Source organism: Brachyhypopomus gauderio, chromosome 10 (genome assembly GCF_052324685.1).
Source record: "Brachyhypopomus gauderio isolate BG-103 chromosome 10, BGAUD_0.2, whole genome shotgun sequence".
In the NCBI taxonomy this organism is placed as follows: Eukaryota; Metazoa; Chordata; class Actinopteri; order Gymnotiformes; family Hypopomidae; genus Brachyhypopomus; species Brachyhypopomus gauderio.
This window is the reverse complement of record NC_135220.1, coordinates 23,697,854-23,717,853: the sequence shown is the minus strand read 5'-3', so window position 1 is coordinate 23,717,853 and position 20,000 is coordinate 23,697,854. Positions and strand designations below refer to the sequence as shown.

Genomic DNA, 20,000 nt, shown 5'->3' with positions numbered 1-20,000 from the left:
TACTGACCAGAAGCTGTACTCACGCGCCTATTTTTCTCAATGTCCCTCTCTCCTGATGAACGGAATAATGACATAGGCGACAGGGAGTTGTTAGCAGTCAATCTGGCCCTTGACAAGTGGAGACATAAGGACCTGGCATATATCCAGCAATACCACTGGCTAGATGGGGATTGTTCTTCGCCCGGCTCAACTTTGTCCTAGTTTACAGAACCGGGATTAAAGACCATCAAGACCGATGCTCTCTCTCTTTCTGGCAGCCCTCCCTGTGTTACCAGTTGCCTATGACCATAGTTCTTACGAGCTGCTCCCATTAAATGGGGGATTGAAGCCGAGGTGCAACATGCCCTGAGCCTGATCCGGGTGGAAGTCCTAGTGGCAAATTGTATGTCCCTACAGGCATCAGGGACAAGGTAATACAGTGGGGTCATTCGGCCCTGTTCACGGCACATCCAGGCTTTAATTGCACTCTAGAGTTCCTGCGTCAGCAGTTCTGGTGGCCGAACATGGACCAGGACATGCAAGCCTATGCAGCAGCCTGCAGAGCGTGCACATGCAATAGAGCCCAGAACCAGACCACCTGGTCTTCTCCATCTATTGCCCACCCTCTCTCTTCCATGGTCCCACGTCACTCTGGACTTCATCACAGGACTCCCGCCATCTCAGGGCAACACTGTGATTTTGGTCAATGTAGACCTTTTCTAAGGCAAGCAAGTTAATCACTTTGCCTAAACTCCCATCTGGCAGGGAGACGGCCATGCTCTTTCTCAAACATGTGGTATGGGCACATGGGTTTCCCAGGGATGTAATTTCAGATAGGGAACTCCTGTTTGCCATCCAGTTCTAGGGGACATTTTTGCAAATTACTGGGGGATAGAGCCAGTCTCCCTTCTGGTTTTCACCCCCAGTCTAACAACCAGACAGAGAGAGTTAACTAGGATCTAGAGCCTAACCTCTGCTGCCTGGCTTCCACCAACCCTTCCTCCTGGTTGAAACACCTGACGTGGGCACGATGGTTGCTGACCAGGAGAGGAACATTGGGGTTCCTGCAGTCGGATGTCTTGTAGGCCACTGTCATCATGCTAGGCAGCGGGCATAGAAAGCTCTTCAGGCTGTTGCCAGGGTTCACAAGAGGGCTGCTGACTGGTGATAGTGGCCTGCGCCATCTTTCCATTCTGGGCAGGGGGTGTGGCTTTCAACCAAGGACTTGGCTCTCTGGATCAAATCCCGGAAGTCAGCACCACAGTACAGTGGCCCATTCAAGGTCATTGGTCAGGTTAATCCAGTTTTCTACCAGCTCGCACTTACCCTCACATTCCACGTTTAACCTCCTCAAGCCAGTCTTGTGCAGCTTTGACCATCCCCCACCTCCAGCTCCTTTGATCATCGATCGCTATCCCGTCTATATGGTGCGTTGCTTACTCAATGTATGGCAGGTGCTGGGAGGGCTCCGGTTCTGAGGAGCACTTTTGGGTCCCACCTGATCGTATTTTAGACCCTGAGCTTGTCCGTGACTTTCGGCGGGACTATGCTGCTGGGTTGGGAACGTAGGGAGTACTGTAAGGGTTGGCTGCAGGGTTGGACCTTTGTCAGCCACCAGAGGGAGCCTACAAGGCAAGCCAAATGAGCCTCACCTGGTGGTTAGGTTTTTGAAGGGCTGGGAAAACAGATTCATGTTGCTGAGTCTTTGTTCAGAGTTCTGGCATACAGACTGGCTGATAATTTTGGTAGGAGCCCTAGGGATTTTCCCTCAAGCTCCATTACAATCTTTCTTCTCGAGTCCTTGTCTTCTCTTGAGTTGTCTCTCTAATATCTCATTTTAAAAATATATAAGATAAAGGACTAATCTAATTCTTTCCCATTTGTTTCCTTGTTATTATTCTTCTGGTTGGGAAATCAGTTTGTTCTTAGTTAATCCTTCCTCAGAGTTTGAGAGAGTTTTTAGTTGTTCCCTGGCGTTCTTTGTTCTTTTACCCACGAAAAACAGTAAGCAGAGGTTTTATTCTCTTTATGTTCGTCTTTAAATGAAACTTTATGGTCTAGCAGTAGAGTGTCAATTTATGAACATGATGACCTAATCTAATCAGGAACCTAATCTGATCAGGTTCTAATCCTAATCTCTAGTAATAAGGTATTTATTTTTTTCTCACCTTCCAGTTGGCTTTTGAGTTCAACACTTGGGTCCTACTGTCACAAAAGCACCTGTGGTGGCTTACCCATTTGGCCTCTGTTGCACCATCTAAGATGGTCAGCGTCCAATCCCCTCTTCTATTACACCAGGTGCATAGAGGGGTGTCTCATGCAATACAGGGGGCTGTACTATATTCAGAAATTGAGTCACCTGCAGTGGGTTTTTGAGAGCAACAACTGCTCCATGCTTGGTGGGTGTAGCACTAACCTGCAGGTGTTGTTGGTGGAGTCCTCTGGACAGTGGTGGTTGCAGTGGCACCACAGAGTCCTCTCAGGTACTACAGGCACCGAGCCCCCACTCTCCTCCTTCCTGTTGTCCACCGTTACCTTCCCAGAATTCCTCAACAACATGGTGTCCAACACATTGGCTGCAGAGAGAAGAGAATATAAAATTAAAAAACAGGTTTACCACAGGGACCTTCTCACCAGGTGGCACTTTCACTCTGGGTGGGAACTTTTCAGTGGGTAGGACCTTCTCGCTGGATGGGACCTACTTGCTACACGTCCCCTGTTCTGCTTGTGTAGGCGGAAGCTCATTTGCTAAAGCCACCCCTGACCGAAATGCTCATTCCAGCAGATGGCTGGTACCACTGGCTTTTGCGATCAGTTTGTAGGCTCCTTCTCTCTTCATGGTCCCTACAATATAAAAACAAAGGTTGTCCATTGAGTGAGATAAACCCAGTAGTCTCTACGTGGGGCCAGAAAGAAACTGCCCTTCAATCTCTAATCCCCCCATCTGCCAATCCGCAGATGTAGCTGCTTAACAGGATTGTAGGGGCCTACAGGCAGGGAGAGGTGCTCCTCTGATGGCGAGGGGAGCTTCTTAGCATTGCCTTTCACCTCTGCTCGAAATGCATAAGGCCAGCGAGAACAGTGGTGGCCTCCGTGGAAGTTAGCACTGCCTTCGCCCGCTGCTTCAAACAGAACATCCCCCAGTCCTAGAAGGCCATGCTCTTGCCTTAATTTAAAAGGCAGCAAAAATGTGTGGAGTATGTCTGAGCAGACAGGTGATAGGTTTGCAAAACCCTGGGCTGTAGCTCTGCTGTGAGAGTAAGTGCTCCCACTGTGAGCTCACTGAAGAATGCTCCTTAGAAATACACTCCGAAAGTGGCTTCACCTCTCACAGGACATAAATGTGATGACAGTGCAGAGGAAAAAAAATGATCAAAAGGATGAACGTGCATGTGTATGTGTGTGCGTGTGTGTCTTCGTAAGCATGTCATGACTGAGGCATCTTTTCAAGCCTCAGGCCTACCCTAGTCTACCTTTCACACTTACTTATTGTGAGGACAGAAAGAAGATGCCATGTCTGAAACGTAGCCAGGATTGATCTCGTGCATTTCAGGAGCACTGAGATCCAGATGCTTATATCACCATTATGTGAACATCCCCGCAGCAGAGCTGTACTGACCTGCTCACTCTCACAAGCGCGTGGGTACGTGCGAGACACTAAAATGCACCATGCATTCAAACAAAATGGATAAACTGTCCTGATGCAAATGCACAACTCTCGTCCTTGTTTGGGAAACACGTACAACTACAACTCTTATCACACTACTATCACCAGGTTGCTGAGTTTACAGGATACGTTCCCGGTTGTACTAGGTTTACAGGAAACGTTCCCGGTTGTCTAGGTGTGCTCCTGTCTTGTACCTCCCCCAACCCCTGAGTGCCCGGACATTTTTAAAAGCTGCGATTCCTGTCATGGTGAGAGAGCCTCTGGGGCATAACTTCAGCTGGGAAGGAGAGCGCGTTGGCCGGAACAGCTTGTTGCTGTTGAGTGTTGCTTACTCATTTGTACTGACTCAGGCCCTGGCAACGAGCGGGCACTGTGTGCTTTTCAACAGAACGCAGTGTGCCGGGGCGGGAGTCGCCACAGCGATAAGCGGGCAGATGGCGACGGCCTCGACGGTAGCGAATCTAACATCCCTGCACCCCTCTGGGCACAGGGGCCTGCCTTGAAAGCTCTTGTGACAAAATGTTATGACAGTGATGACTAGTTTTCGGAGGATGACAAACTCCTGTTCTGTCTCCTCTGACATTTTTAAAGGAGAGAGAAACAAGGAGAGTCTTAGTGGAGCCAAGGAAACACCCTGCCCCCCCCTGTCTCGATGGGGTTAAAAGCAATATAAATCTCCACCCTTAGCTTACTGTTTATGTTCTCATTTGCCTCCATTAAGAGGCTGCACAGTCCCCATCGCTCTGGTGTAAACGCACCTCTCCGCGTTTACTTAGCGGGTGATGGATGGCCCGGCCCGTTTTGGCGCGGCGATGAGGCTAGGTGGCGATGTCCGGCCTGCCTGACTCCCCCCACCAGAGGCTGGGGAGACAGGGGGGCCTGCGAGGGGCCTGCGGCTCCGGAATGGCAGCCCAGGGCCCCGCAGATGGTGGCCAGCGCCGTCTCCCGACTGACCCGGGGCTGACGGAGCCGCGAGAGGCGGAATGTGTCCATTAATAACACACGCGATGTCAGGCAGGCCTTTTAAAGGCCGTAGAAGACATAAACACAGCAGGGGCCTCACATAGACTCCAGGTCCACCACAGGCAGTCATTTTACCCCTTCACATTTAACAGAATGCCTCTCTCTCTCTTCCTCTCTCTCACACTTTCTCTCTCTCGCTCTAATTTGTCAAAGATCAATCAAGAGCTTCTGTAAAACTATAAATGCCCTGGTTGGACATGACATATCTTCATCATAGCTAGAGTTTTCACATGCTCATTACTTTACACAATGTAAAGTGTGACAATGTAACATGACACGAGAAAGGAGGTTAGAGTGAGAGAGAGAGAGGGAATGAGAGAGGGAGGGAGGGAAAGAGAAAGCGAGGGTGGGATGGAAGGAGAGCTGTCATGATTTGCTAGATTAAGCAGAAACCCTTAGGGCAGGATGAGCTACACCATCAGTCCTGCGGTTAAACGGCACAAAGCAAAAAATGGTTTGTTTCACCACAGAAGCTCCTCTTTAAGACTCCCCGCCCAGCTGTGTCTTCACCTGGACACAATCAGAGAGCATTCACTGGTTTGTAGAGCCTCGGAAAATTGTCCCATAGAAGCACCCATGTTACTTCTATCTTTGGGTAACCATCCTGCTGAATCAACACACACGGCCACATGAATGCGCGCAGACACACACACACACACACACACACTATATATATATATATATATATATATATATATATATATATATATATATATATATATATATATATATATACACACACACACACACACACACACACACACACACACACAGAGTAAAGGAAAGAAGTTATGCCAGGCAGGAAGTGGCTGATGAAGCAGCTCAGAACAGACAGTGAACGGCTGCAGAAGGCCCAGGCCCCTGGCCCCTGGCCCCTGGCCCCTGGCCTGCCACACGCAGACACTACAGCTACAGCACACGCTTTTGATCAGTCCGTCAGCTCCAGCTCTTGTGCCCAAAGCCAGCGAGAATGGTGATGACACATGTGCAAGGTCAGACATGAACCCACACGCAAACACACACTTGCCCAGGGGTGGGGGAGTGGTGGCACACTCACTCATCACACAGGAGCGTGCGTTGGTCCCAGGTGCTCCTGGGGAGACCCAGTGCGCATCATACATGTGCCACATGATCTCCGCAAGCTTCTAGCCCCTCCGCAAACCCCAAACAGATCCTCAGGGTAAGACGTGAGCGGCGGATTTGACACTGCTTGCCGTTTACACCCAAAGTCGGCAGAGTCAGATTAAGACTGCCGCGTGCCACGTCCGGACCGGGCGTCTGCCAGAGGCCACCAGGTGGAGAACATAAATCTCCCCACATGAGCCTTCTCATGACCCAGCTCCCAGGGCAGCGACGCATCTACCCATCAGGCACCCACCACAGCCCCGCCCCCTTCCCAGTGTTCCCATTCCAATACAAACAAGCAGAGGCTGCAGCCCCCCCAGACAGCCCATCGCCCGGGGGACAGCCGTCTGGGATGATGGAGAGAGCCACCAATTTGTTCCGCATTTGCTGCTTTCATCTGGCCCCAGGGCTGGATCCCTATGGCTGGCGTGACCAATGGCTTAGGGATTGATGGGCTCCCATCTCTCTATCTTCTCATCTGTCTGTTCCACTTTCCATCCCTCTCTGCCCCGGGGAGGCTTGAATGACACTGCAGGCCTGAATGACCTGTCTCCAGTCCCCCAGTACAGGTCATGTGATCACACTTCTCCAGTCCCCCAGTACAGGTCATGTGATCACACTTCTCCAGTCCCCCAGTACAGGTCATGTGATCACACTTCTCCAGTCCCCCAGTACAGGTCATGTGATCACACTTCTCCAGTCCCCCAGTGCAGGTCATGTGATCACACTTCTCCAGTCCCCCAGTACAGGTCATGTGATCACACTTCTCCAGTCCCCCAGTACAGGTCATGTGATCACACTTCTCCAGTCCCCCAGTGCAGGTCATGTGATCACACTTCTCCAGTCCCCCAGTACAGGTCATGTGATCACACTTCTCCAGTCCCCCAGTACAGGTCATGTGATCACACTTCTCCAGTCCCCTAGTGCAGGTCATGTGATCACACTTCTCCAGTCCCCTAGTGCAGGTCATGTGATCACACTTCTCTAGTCCCCTAGTGCAGGTCATGTGGTCACACTTCTCCAGTCCCCTAGTGCAGGTCATGTGATCACACTTCTCCAGCCCTCTAGTGCAGGTCATGTGATCACACTTCTCCAGTCCCCTAGTACAGGTCATGTGATCACACTTCTCTTGTTGACCGGCATCGGCCAGAGGAGGATGGGTTCCCCCCCTGAGTCTTGGTTCCTCTCAAGGTTTCTTCCTCATGCACTTAGGGAGTTTTTCCTTGCCACTGTCACCCTTGGCTTGCTCACTGGGGGCTTGGACTCGGACACTTGTAAAACTGCTTTGTGACAACAACTGTTGTAAAAAGTGTTATATAAATAAAATTTGATTGACTTCTCCAGTCCCCCAGTACAGGTCATGTGATCACACTTCTCCAGTCCCCCAGTACAGGTCATGTGATCACACTTCTCCAGTCCCCTAGTGCAGGTCATGTGATCACACTTCTCCAGTCCCCCAGTACAGGTCATGTGATCACACTTCTCCAGTCCCCCAAAACCGATACTACTGCCATGTACAAATGAGTGTTTCATCTCTTGTGGGCGGTACATCAGCTGTGGGCGGTACATCTGCTGTTTGATCTACTGCAAACATGCCACAGCAATGCACAGCTCTCAGTAAAAAAAAAAAAACACTTAATCTCAAATAAAATGCATCTTACTTAAATCTGGTGACATTTGCTTTTCACTCCTTAGATGTTACTCTGTGATGGATATGTGACTCAGACATAATAGAAATCTGAACTATATTTCTTTATTTCTGGTCATCTTAAGTTAAGTCGGCGGTCAGCTTTATTTGTCAATTTTCAGTATGTAAAGGGCATACAGAAGATTAAAAGTATGTTACTCTCTCAGGCCCATGGTGCTGTAGTAACATTAAATAAAAAATAATAATAAGATGAACAGCACGCTGTTTGCAGGTGGTGTGCTCTACCCATCTCTGATGCCTGCACCTGTTCAGCCCTGCTGTGGAGGAGCTTATCGCGTGTCCCTGAACCCGCCGGCATCCCTAGCGAGAGCTGACGATGTGGACGGGATGGAACAGGACAGAACCCTCCCTTCAGAGGTCATGGAGGGAGAAGTCTTCTCATGTCTGTTCCCTGCTCAAAGACAAAGGGCGATGTTTCCATAACCGCGTGCTCTAGCGCATCTGTCTGAGTGGGCGCAGTCATCCTGGACCTTCAGACAGGCAGACGAGACAGGTGCTGTTGATGGTAACCTTCACGAGAACACACAGGGAGTGTCAGCATTTCGACGGACTGCATATGTACTGACATGTGGTGTAATGACAAACGATGCACCCCACCAAAAATACAGACCGTACACATGCCACAATGTCACTCTAATGTTTCCTGGTTCACTGTTGCCCAGACAACAAAGGCCAGCCCATCAATCTCAGGCCACACACTCGTGGTGGGATATTTGAGACGGTGAAATTCTGCCATGGGCTCACATGACAAATAAGAAAAAAATAGTCGTCCTGTTCTAACGGACCGGCACAGGGGCATGTGAGGGGGCGTGTCATGGACCGCCTGCACCGCCCCCTCTCCACCGACCACCCCTCCCCCATACCCCAGCCTACAGGCTTATCCTTCCACACCATGTTTAGGCATGAAGAGGGCCGTGGGAGACCCTCCGCTCCTCCATCTTCATCTACAGGCCGCTGCCACCTCCCACACCCGCTCACTCTCTCCATCCGTCTTCCTCTCTCTCTCACACACACACACACAATGCTGGATCCCAGATAAAGCTCCTCACTTCAGTCCTGCAGCCTTCGTGCACCTGTTCCTCGTCTGTCATGTGCACATGTAAGAGAGGTTATTGGCGGCGCGAGAGTTTGCCCGGGTCTTTTGTGCCGGCCTCTTACGCAACTCGTGTTATTTAAACATTTCAGCCTCGATAACTTCATCGCGCATGGTTAGCCTGCTGCTGTTTACGTTAGTCGATTCAAATGTCACATTCGCAGGCGGCGCTGTGCAAATGTTTATACACTCTCAAATCGCGCTTTGTCGGGACGCGGTAATTAGACCGCCTTTTTTTTTTCCTTTCCTCTACAAACATATTTAACATAACAAGTCTCCGCCCACCGCTTCATTTGAGCTCCTTCGTTTACACTGACGCGGCCTCCGACACTTCAGGAACTATTACACCCATAATCATCTGAGCTTTAGTGGTAATGAGGGTGTCGGTTTAAGGAAGGAGCACGCCCTCTCCCCCCGCCCCCTCCCCCCCGCCCCTCCTCCACTCTCCTCATGCTCCTCTGGGCACAGGTGCAGGGTGGAGGGGACACAGGGGCCCCTCACACAGGGCCACCACCGGAGCGCCACATCCCAGCGTCAGCCGGATCAGGTTCTGTTTGCGGGAATCTGATCCGCATCCTGTCAGGAAGCCGTCCATCCGGTTCGGCTGGAATAGCCCGCAGACCCCCCAAAACATGGATGCTCTCATGCATGAACGAACACACACACACACACACACACACACACACACACACACACACACACACACACACTCACTCACTCCTTCCCCCCCTTCACCCCCACCTCATCCCTGTTCTTTTACTTCTACACGCCCTTTCACCCCCCTCCTGAGTCCCTCACACACTCTATGCTCTGGAGAGGGTGAACACTTCCACCACGGCTGCCATCTTTAACAGAACTCATGTAACCTCTTCCAACAGACCTCATGATACAACTCCAAGTTATAGTAGCTACAAGTTATTAAACCAGTATATTACTCCAGTATGTGATACTGCAGTTTATTACTCCTTTATACTACTGCAGTGTACTACATCAGCACACTATTCATTTATACTACTGCAGTGTATTACTGCAGCATACTACTGCCAGACCACTGCCTAAGAGTTGGTGGACCAGTCACAGGGGTGTGAGCAGTAAATAACACAATCTCTCCTTAGAGCATGAACTATTAAACGCTGACAGGCCAAACCGTCCAGGAGAGAGCAGCTGTCAACAACTTGCTTTGAGGTGAGTTAGTAACTTTACTCATTTTGCCCACACACACTTTCTTTCAGTCACTCACTTACTTTTACAGACACTGATACATACACAGAAGAATGTCACCTTGACGACTATGAGCTCCTTGGGGGAGTGTTTAGTGAGAGAGCAGGACCCACATTCCCTCCCTGAAGGTCGTGCCGAGATAAGGCGCACAGAGCTGGACTTGTTTACGCGGCCGAGCCTGCACTGTCGTCTGCTACGCAGCCCGTGCCGCCATCAAGGCGAGACGCTTCGAGCCACGTACACACGGCGGATAGAAGAGGCCTTTTACAAACGACACCATCAATGTCCTACTGCCATATTTGCTACAACTTGAAGATGGCCCATTTTGGTGATGTGGTGTGGCACTGAGATGATGCCAACTTCCCACTGACAAATAGTTCTGTAAGAAAAAGTAATGGGCTTAAACTAAGAAAACAGATGACTAAACCCGAACTGGTCCGTCATGGTAAGTGGGCAGGGGAGGGGTGTGTTTGCGTGTGTGTGTGTAAAAGGCATCTGTGTGTAGTCCATAAAGCCAAGGTGAGTCAGTTGCCCCTGTGCCACGCAGCTCCAGGTCCCTCGGGGAAAAGCATTCTGGGATAAAAGGCATTTTTGTTGGGGACTGCAGCCATAGGCCGATCCGCTGGGTGAGGCACGGCGGTCTGAGTGTCCTGGTTCTGTCTGGTAGGGAGAGAATGTACACAGCACATGAAGCCACACACACACGGCCCGGGCCCAGTGCCCCGTCTCTGGGCCCGAGGAAAACTAACAGCCAGAATGAGACCAGAAACCAGCAACAAGTGGATGACGGCAGAGATTAAGATTTCTGTTGCCTGGCATTAGCAAACCAAGGCAGGGATTGGTCAGTGCACTATGTTGGGAAAGTTGTTAGCCAAAATTCCTACACACACACACACACACACACACACACACACACACACACACACACACACACACACACACACACACACACACACACACACACACACAAGAAGTCTGGGCACAAATGTTCACTGTTCATGTCTACACTTATCTTGGCCCCTTAGCCAGTGGGTAAAACACTGCTGGCACTGGTTTTCAACCCTATCAGTGTGCCAAAGGCATAACAACTGGAGTCCATGATTGCAGTCTGCGTACACTGTTAGCCATCACCATGTAGACCGTGTAGGCCAGACAGTCTCCGCCATGACGTAACAAGTGTAAGAGAAGGACGAGAGGCACTTTCCATCAGACGCAACATTCAGGCCCATGACACAAACCATAACAGTGTCTGATTTGCTCTCTGTTTAATACTGAACTACTGCAAAAATGTGATCAATTTTTTTCTTACAGATTAGAGACATGCTGGCCGGTCTCACAAACTAAGTATTCTGCATAAATGCCATATATTTGTGGTACTTAATGTGAGAAAATTGAGTTTTAAAAACAAATCCACCAAAAAGACGAGAATGCCACCAGTCAGAAACTGGCGCAGTGCTGTCGACCTAATGACAGAAATGGAACATTAACTTCGTCGGACACAAAGCCTGAATTTGCCAGCTCAAAAAGCAAAGTTGCACAGCAACACTCTCTACATTCAACACATTATCAAAAGTTTCAACTCTGCCTCATGCAAGCAAATAGAACTAGAAAACACCACAAACTGTAAAAATGAGCTTGGGATTGCAGGGAGGCCAGTCACATAACTGAACTTAGCGATGACGGTGTTTCACAGATTCAGTTCTCTGTCTCCATTTTGGGGGTTCGCTCCAACTGTAGGAGAAGATCAGGCCCGAGGATCCAAGGCTCGGTGGGCCACGCACAGGCCCGCATCGAGGAGTGTACGTAGTGGCGTGTGCCACGTCCATGTGCTCGCGGGGCGGGGTAGGGACGAGGGTGTCTACGGGGCGCAGGATGGCCGTTTACAACCCGACAGACAACTGTGCATTTAACAAGTGTCTGACAACTGATGGTTTGTGGGCCCACTTCAAAGACATCGCCAAATGCCACACCAGCAAGTCAAAACGACACGGAGCAAAACCTGAGCCTTCTAACATCTGCCGCTAACCCTGAAGCTGGCATAAAACCGATGACGGGACTTAGCGGTTCGGTTCCCTTTCTTTTTTTAAGACAGGAGAAAATACAATAACAAAATGTACAGATTTGTTTTAATCAGCCGATTGAGACATTCTATTAAATGTCCTTTTAACAACTATATCCACTATATTACAAGGAAGACACGGGATGTCACGTGTATTGATTAGAACCTATAGAGTTCACAGTATAAAGTTATGTTGTGTTTAATCCCAACCGAGGGGATACAAGTTTGGCGTCTGACAAAAATTCAAAACACGAAAGGCGACTGCAGGGGGAGTGGAGGGGTGGTTGATGGGGGGGTGGAGGTTAAATACTCTGATCACAACAGCTTTGCCCCAACATAAATACCAGCATGCAAAAAATAGCCTTGACATCCAAAGCCCTGAGAGCCTCTTTCTGACAGTCCCTGTAGCAAGGCTGGGTGAGGAGACCTGACCAGAGTGCATGTTCGGCGTATTGCTGAAGTTTCTCCAGGTGTAGTGTGAGTGCGGTGTTGGCGGCTCGGCCGTCTGCCCGCAGTACTCACCATAACAGGAGTCCAGAGCGCTCAGGACCAACAGGAGCAGCGGCAACAGGGTCCTGTGTCCTCTATCCCACGGGAACGGCGTCCCGAGGCCCCGCGGTCCGAGAAAGCAGGCCATGAGTGTGTGTGCGCTCCTGCCAGCCGCCGAAAACTCTGCCCGCCACACACCCACACCCACGTGCGCACGCCGCGATGTCTCCACTGCTACTCCACGCCGACAGCCTGGCTGAGATGGGAGGAGAGACGGAGAGAGAGAGAGAGAGAGAGAGAGAGAAACACAGAGGAGGAGGAGGAGAGAGGGTGTTACTCAGTTGCTCACTCTCTCAGTCACGCACACATACCCCCCCCCCCCCCACCCCACGCACACATGCACACACACACACACACACACACACACACACACACTCACACATGCAGTGTCGCCTGTGTGTTTGGGCCGTCCCACTCCCACCGGACACCCCCTGTGGGGGGTGGAGGGTGGGGTGGGTGGAGGGAGTTACAATAAAAGGAGCAGGGGATCCGTGCAGCTGAGGCAAAAGCCCCGCCCACCTCGCTCTGCTGGACCCCTTTACCCCACTCACACACAGGAGGAGGGAGGGCTGAGCTCTAAAAGATGGGCCAAGAGGAGGGGTGACATAGCCTGAGAGAGGCCGCTGTTCTGACCCCTAAAGACAGGCCCAAACACGAAGGGGGGGGGGGGGGGGGGGGGAGAGAGAGAGAGAGAGAGAGAAAGAGGAAGACTAAGAGGGAGAGAGAGGGAAAGAGAAAGGGAAGGAGAGAGAGAGAGACAGAGATGGAGAGAGAAAGAGAGAGAGAGGAATAGAGAGAAGGAGAGCGAGCAGTGCTAAGCTCCTAACGTGGCTTCTTCAGCTCGCCGTGTCCATCTGAATGCTGCTTCACGTCTCTCACAGACAGCTGCCTTTCAGCTGCGCAGCAGACGATTAACGAGGAGCACGCCCCATCGATCACCAGCACCATCGGCAAAGCTCAGGATGCCGCTGTCGCCACCGGCGTAAGGTCCGCAGGCTCTCCACTCCATCTCGCACGAGAGCACGCAGGCCGGTGCTAAGTGTGTCACGGCGAGATGCACAAGCAGTCCGCCACAGAATGGCAAAAACTTCGGCCGAAGGGGGTTCCTTTTCAGCCGCCGGTTTAAGCATTTCCTCCTTAGCTCTACAGGGTGCTGACATTTGAGTGACACATTATTATGGCCCAGTTACAGCACACAAAGCAGCCAGTGAAAACACACAACGGCGAAAAACCGCGCATAACAAAAGGCATTCACACATCAGGTGACTCTGAGCCTCACCTCCAGGCCACGACCCCCACCTACGTGGCCCTCGCCCCTCCCACCTCTAATCTCCCAAGGAAACTCCCCCCAATCTCACAGCAAAAGACTTTCTGCGAGTTACAAGTTAAGCCGATTAAGTAAGCTATTACCGAGATTACATCAAGCCGGCCGTGCTGGTGCCTCGTATGATGAGTAATTGGATTGGCACTCTCCTCCGTGCGGGAGATGGGCATCGGCAGGGCAGTGGGACAGCAAGTGCCCGAGGGCGTACCAGGCGCCGATCCACGCCGGCCCTGACGCAAACGCCCCCCGCTATCGCATATATACGCATATACATGTATGCACGCTTGCGCACATTCCGTTAAACTCACCCGCTCTGCAATCCTTTTCAAGAGAACGGAGCCAATAGAGAACGTTCAGAACACGCGCAAAGTCTGAGAAGATTTAGAAAGAGCGACAAGGAACAAAGTGAAGATGAAGCTACATTCGACCTGTAACTCAGGAGCTTTTTGAATGTCCGACGTGGCTGATTTATGGCTGAGCTTCATCACTCGATTTCGCTCCTGGCTTTCAGCTGCTGATGTGTCTCCACTCTTCCTCCCCGGTGGAGCGGGACTCATTGATCATCTCCGTTCAAAGGGAGAGGAACCTCAACGCTGAGATGAATCACTTGGCCTTTCTCCCCCTCTCCTGCCTGCTGGGTGTCCCACTGCCGGCCCCCGCCCACCTCCACCCCCCCCCCCCCCCCCCACCACTCTCTCTCTTCTTGAGCCATGGCCCTCCGTGGAGCCTTTGGAGATGTTGCGTATAGAATATGGCGAGAAAGGAGATGATAGAAGAAGGGGAAGAAGAAAAAAAAGAGAGAGAGAGAGAGCGAGAAAGGTCCTGCTCAGATCCATGAGGAGGCCAGACAGGTGGAAGTGATGTGGCTCAGTGCTTCACGTCTCAATCTGGCACTGGAGTCGTCATTCCCATTACTCGCAAAACATCGGAGCTGATATATGTGACTGGGGATGACCCCTGTGTTCAGAATGGCTCATGTTGTCCCCCCCAAGCTCGATTAGACACCCGGTGCAAAGACGGTCAGTCGGTCCCCCCCCACAGGGGACATAAGGCCTCACACTCAACTCCGACGCCATGCTCACACGAATTTCATAAACCATCATCCAAACGGCAGCCCTGTCCAAGTCCCATCAGCCCAACAAGGATGCTTCCGGCCCGGAACTGCAGGTATGTGCGACCCGTTAGCTGTGCAGCACTGGGACTAGTCTCATCCGAGAAGGAACGTTTGCACCGTTTGGGAATCCCTAGAGCGCACGGCCAGACTTCCACCCTCTGCTCTACACATCAGCATCACATCAGCGGTTTTATTGCCGTGGAAACACAATAACCCATCAAAGCTTGGCCAAACAGCACAGCCAGGCCCGATAAAACTCATCTAGTGGAGAAGAGAGACGAGCCAAGATTCACCCTAGTGTACACAACAGATTTGCCACTGGTCTGTGGGTGAGGGCCTCTTATTCTCCCTCTCGCCAGGGGAAAATCAGTGGGACAAGCACAAAATTCCCAACCCGATGGAGAAACAAAGAGGCACAGCAAGGCCGGCGTGGAGGAAGGAATTCTAAAGTTACAATGGCCACTGATGGAATGCATGCCATGAGCAATGTTCCACTTAACGGCAGCATTGACCCTGGGGACTGTGAAAATCCGACAGGGGGATTTTTCTTTTTGGCGGCTGGTTTGTTGAGGGTGGTGGTGGTGGTGGTGGTGGTGGTGGTGGTGGGGTATCGTGGGAGGGGGCTTTAGGGTTTAAGAGCTCAAGCCCAGAGTCGTGTGTGAAAACCATCCGTTTCCTCGAGCCCAACAGCTGCGTGCAGGTGGGAAAGTCGAGCAGGATCCCACCGCCCAGAGGTCTGAGATCATCGGCGGATCCGCCCCATTCGGAAAACTGCTCCATCACCTCCATCTTGGTCTGCCTCCACCATGGTCTTCCTCCATCACCTCCGGCTCTGCCCCTCAAGCACACACACCCTTCTCTTCGCTGTCCCCTCCAGGATCAAGATCGCACAGGAGAGGGCAAGAACTCCGTCAGGTGACCACACAAAGAGGCAACGGTCACGTGCAGGATGTCTGGATGCCGCAGACCTGCCTCACCGGACACTGTTGCTTATCTACCAAAGCGCCAGACGGAGGATCACTAACCTTTCTTAGAGAACCGTGTCTCCGCAAAAACTTTTTTTTCGATCAATTCTCATTTTGGCAGGACACATTTAAGCAACTTTACAGAACTGTTGTAGGACAGACCACAGAATTCAGCCCTCGCACGCTACTGTAGTGAACGAAGACATAAAGCAAACCTGTATCATGTAACCTACAGTAATTAACGTGGGGGGACAACAACACCTCAGTAAAGGGGCAAAGCCTCGGCTTTCATGGGTGTTTAATTCCTTCATGAACCCCCTTTGTACGCATTCACAGCAGCACACAGGTTCTGGAGAGCCTGACTTTACAGTTCCTCATTCAGAACTGCTACTCTCCAGCAGTGAGCCTTCAGTGGCGGATAGAAGGCTTCATGAATATGCAAAAAACCCCGCACGAAGGGACATGAATATGCAAAAACCCCGCACGATGGGATGCCACAGAGCATTCTCACAACCGATGAACCTTTTGAAGTCACAAAAGAATGCCGGTCTTAAAGAGAGAGAGAAGAAAAACAACAAAAAAGAGAGAAAGAAACCTCTCAAGAGGAATAAGACATTGTCACAGCAAGCATCTCTGTGGGAGAATGGAGTGACAAGACCAGAGGATAGAGCGGAGGAGAGAAAGCGGTTGTTTTTCTCTGAGGAAGGAGACATCTTGAGGGCGGCGTAATAAGGGGACAGTGTTAGCTTGCCTCTTCCCAGGAATCACGGCTTCATAAAACGGCAGTGCGTTTTTAAAAGAACGCACGTGTAAAACTGCATCACTGCTCTAATGCCAGAAAGCAAAACTTGTTTATTTTTGAGTCTCACACGCTCTAGTGCTTCAAGCAGCATTTAAACCAATTTGCTTATTTAATCCTGCTTTGAAAGAAACGGTGAGTAGTTCAAGTAACTGCCAAACAGCCTCGCGTCATCATTGTGTTTACAAATCGCAGCACACACATGGGGTGAACTCGGACACAATGCGTCTTGGGGTATTGCAGACGGTGGAGATTGCACAAAGATCTGGGGGTCCTGATTCAGTGCACGAGTGCAAGCTGCAGGCCCATGCAGCTCCCTCGCACGTGTGCCACGAGAATAGTGCTCGAAGGCCAGCGGCGCACGTGACGCTTATTAAAACGTCTCATTGACATCTCACAGGAGTCTCACAGGAGTCTCATCTGTGGGGCATGCTCGGGCTTGTACGGCTACCTCTAGTATTATCGAAGCCCCGTGCGGGCGTATTAGTAGTGTATGAAGAGGGATCAGAATGAAACACACACACACATATACACACACACACACACACACACACACACACAGGCCCACGCACATGATGTCTCCATAAAAGCCGCCTGGAGGTGTGAACACTGAATCGGGTAAAAGTCGTTATGACCTGCCTGACTCGTCGAGTGTCTCTGCCGCAGGAGATCTCAATCCCAATTATGGACTTATTTTGGCCAGATTTCCATGCAGTTGTGTGTTGGGGGTGAAGCGGCGTGTGTCTGAAGGAGAGCAGGGCGGATGTGGATATAGTTTCATCTGAGGGCAAAGACTACAGCTGAAGCCCCACAGAGATGACAGAGGCTTCCTGTTTAAATTAATAGCAGCACATAGGCGGCCATACAGGGTCTGGGCCTGTCTTCAGTGTCAAAGAAGGGCAGTGATGGAGGGCCTTCGAAAGCGAGAGCAGAGGGCTGGAGTGGGAGGTGGGGGGCTTTAATGAGGTTTCCTCATGTCCGATAAAGGGGCACGACGGTGGAGATCCGAGACGCAGCTGTCGGAGTGCAGTGTCTGGGGTTGATTCTCCTGCTGTCTGCTCTGGAGTGTTCTCGCCTGGTCCTGTCTGGGGTGTTTTTCGTCTGCCATGGTGGGTATAGGGAATTTAGAGACAGCGGTGGGGGTGATGTAATGGCGATGTAGAGATGGGTGTAGGTGGAGCAGAAGGGGTGTATGGATGGGGTGAATGGGGAAGAGGGCTGTACGTTTGGGAGTGGGGGGTGGAGGGGATGTAGAGACAGGGTGGAGGGTGTAGCGAGACGGAGGAGGCGGATGTCTGGGACTGCAATCCTGTGTTCCCAGTGAAATGTGAAGCATGCCTCAGAGAGCTGCCCTCAGCGCAACATCTCTGGATCTCTGGATCTCATCACTGCTCGGCTCACTAAAACGATCTTCCAAAAGTCAAACCATGAACCTCAAGTGCAACCAGCCGTATTGAGTGAAGTAGTTTGGTAGCTCATACACAAGCGGCTCATGATGAATACATATACAAATTCTATACGTATATTTGTTTTTCTACAAACCTATTTGTATTTTAATCTACAAGATGCTTGAATAAGGGCAGGAATGGAAACAAATAATTCGCTCTGAACATCATTTGAACACTGTTCATTATGCCAAACAGAGCTTGTCTGTTCAGTGCCCCATTCCAGCCATTTCAAATCACCACAACACTTCAGAAGCGGTCAGGACGGAGGAGTGTTACTCACAGCATCCCAGCATGCCTGGGCCTTCCCTGCACACCCAGGGTCCACGGAGATGAGCCGTTGCATACTTCTGGACATATAACACGGCCGAGGCCGCGAAGACAGAAGTCTTTCTTTTGTAAAAGGGGGACGGCCCCTTCAGAATGTAGGGCGGCCACTCAGTCTGCTACAGAAATGATCCCAGCCCTACTCCTGCTAATTTTTCCACTTTTCCATTTGAAATGGGTAATCCCCCCCCGAACCCACCTGTTGTTCAGCTTTCACCTGCGTTCCTCGTCATAAGCACACACACACACACACACACACACACACACACACACACACACACACACACACACACACACACAGACGCACACACACACACACACACACACACACACACACACACACACACACACACACACACACACACGCACAGACACACACAGACGCACACACACACACACACACACACACACACACACACACACACACACACCACCGCAGTTCGGCCTCCAGCTGGAACAGAGGTGACCCAACCTGGAGAGATTGCTGTGATTTTCCATTGTCAAGGCAACCGGAGCCAGTAGCCAAGAACAGCATATGAGTGCCACCTAACCCCCCCCCCCCCCCCCCCCCCCCAAGCCAGAGCATTACCACGGCGACACCCCCTCCCCACATGCTGGAACATTACCACCATGCCTCACCCTCCCTGCCTCTTTATTTAATAACAGGAACCTTGTCTGTGTTGGGCCCCGCCCACCAAGAAGTCCCACCCACCTTTCACGGGCAGCAACACGTGTGTACATGTTCCTGATCCTCCGCCCCGCCCCGCCTCGCCCCGCCCCGCCCCGCCCCACCTCAACTGGACCCGCCCCACCCTACATCTAAAAGTGTTTCCCGCACAAACTGTTTATGAGGGGTCGAGGAGCATGTGGAGAGGTGGACACCCACAGTCACACACAATATCTGACATTAAGGACAACTTCTCCCAGTGCAGAACATGAAGGCACCCTATGCAGATAAAAACGCCTGTGTCAGCAGGACGGACAAGCCGGGGAGGAAAAGTGTGTGGCGTGGAAACTAAATCACAAGACCACACAGTGAATCATGAAGAGAGAAACATGTCTGACATCTCCACTGAGGGGGTTCACAGCATAACGCAGCAGCCAGAGAGCATTAATACTTCTACTCTTTCACACCCACATCTAATGTAGTGGGGGAGGGGAAAGTGGGGGTTAAAGGGGGGGGGGGGCAAAAGAGGGAGAGGGGGGAGAGTGTGTGTGTGTGTGTGTAAGAGAGAGAGAGAGACAGAGAGAGAGAGAGAGAGAGAGAGAGAGAGAGAGAGAGAGAGAGAGAGAGAGAGAGAGAGCGCTGAGGTCTGCTCTGAATAATTAGCTGCTGTAAATGTGAAATATTGTAAGTGAGTTGGGCTTGAGAAAGGTCTCGAGGGCTAATGGTGTATTGCTGGCCTGGTGTGGGGAGAGCACTTTCACACTAGACCTTTCAGTCCAGAGCCAAGCCTCGCTGTGGAACAGGGGAGCTCTTGTTTCAGACTCTTGTAAAACAATATTGCAAAAGAATCATTACAGCACTTGAGCAATCAACACCCCCCCCCCCCCCCTACACACACACACACACACACACACACACACACACACTATGCACCC

At 51.2% G+C, this 20,000-nt stretch overlaps 1 protein-coding gene across 2 annotated transcripts in view; it reads right to left on the bottom strand.

Moving 5' to 3' along the window:
- Positions 1-20,000, bottom strand: part of bmpr1bb (bone morphogenetic protein receptor, type IBb) — a 63,221-nt gene that overhangs the window by 11,058 nt on the left and 32,163 nt on the right. For both annotated transcript variants that reach the window (XM_077020576.1, XM_077020577.1), the window contains 2 exons: positions 12,398-12,620; positions 2,396-2,555 (listed from right to left, as the gene is read on the bottom strand). In XM_077020576.1, the coding sequence (XP_076876691.1) occupies positions 2,396-2,555; positions 12,398-12,512 (275 nt within the window). In that variant the 5' untranslated portion in view covers positions 12,513-12,620. The remainder of the gene's footprint in view (positions 1-2,395; positions 2,556-12,397; positions 12,621-20,000) is intronic.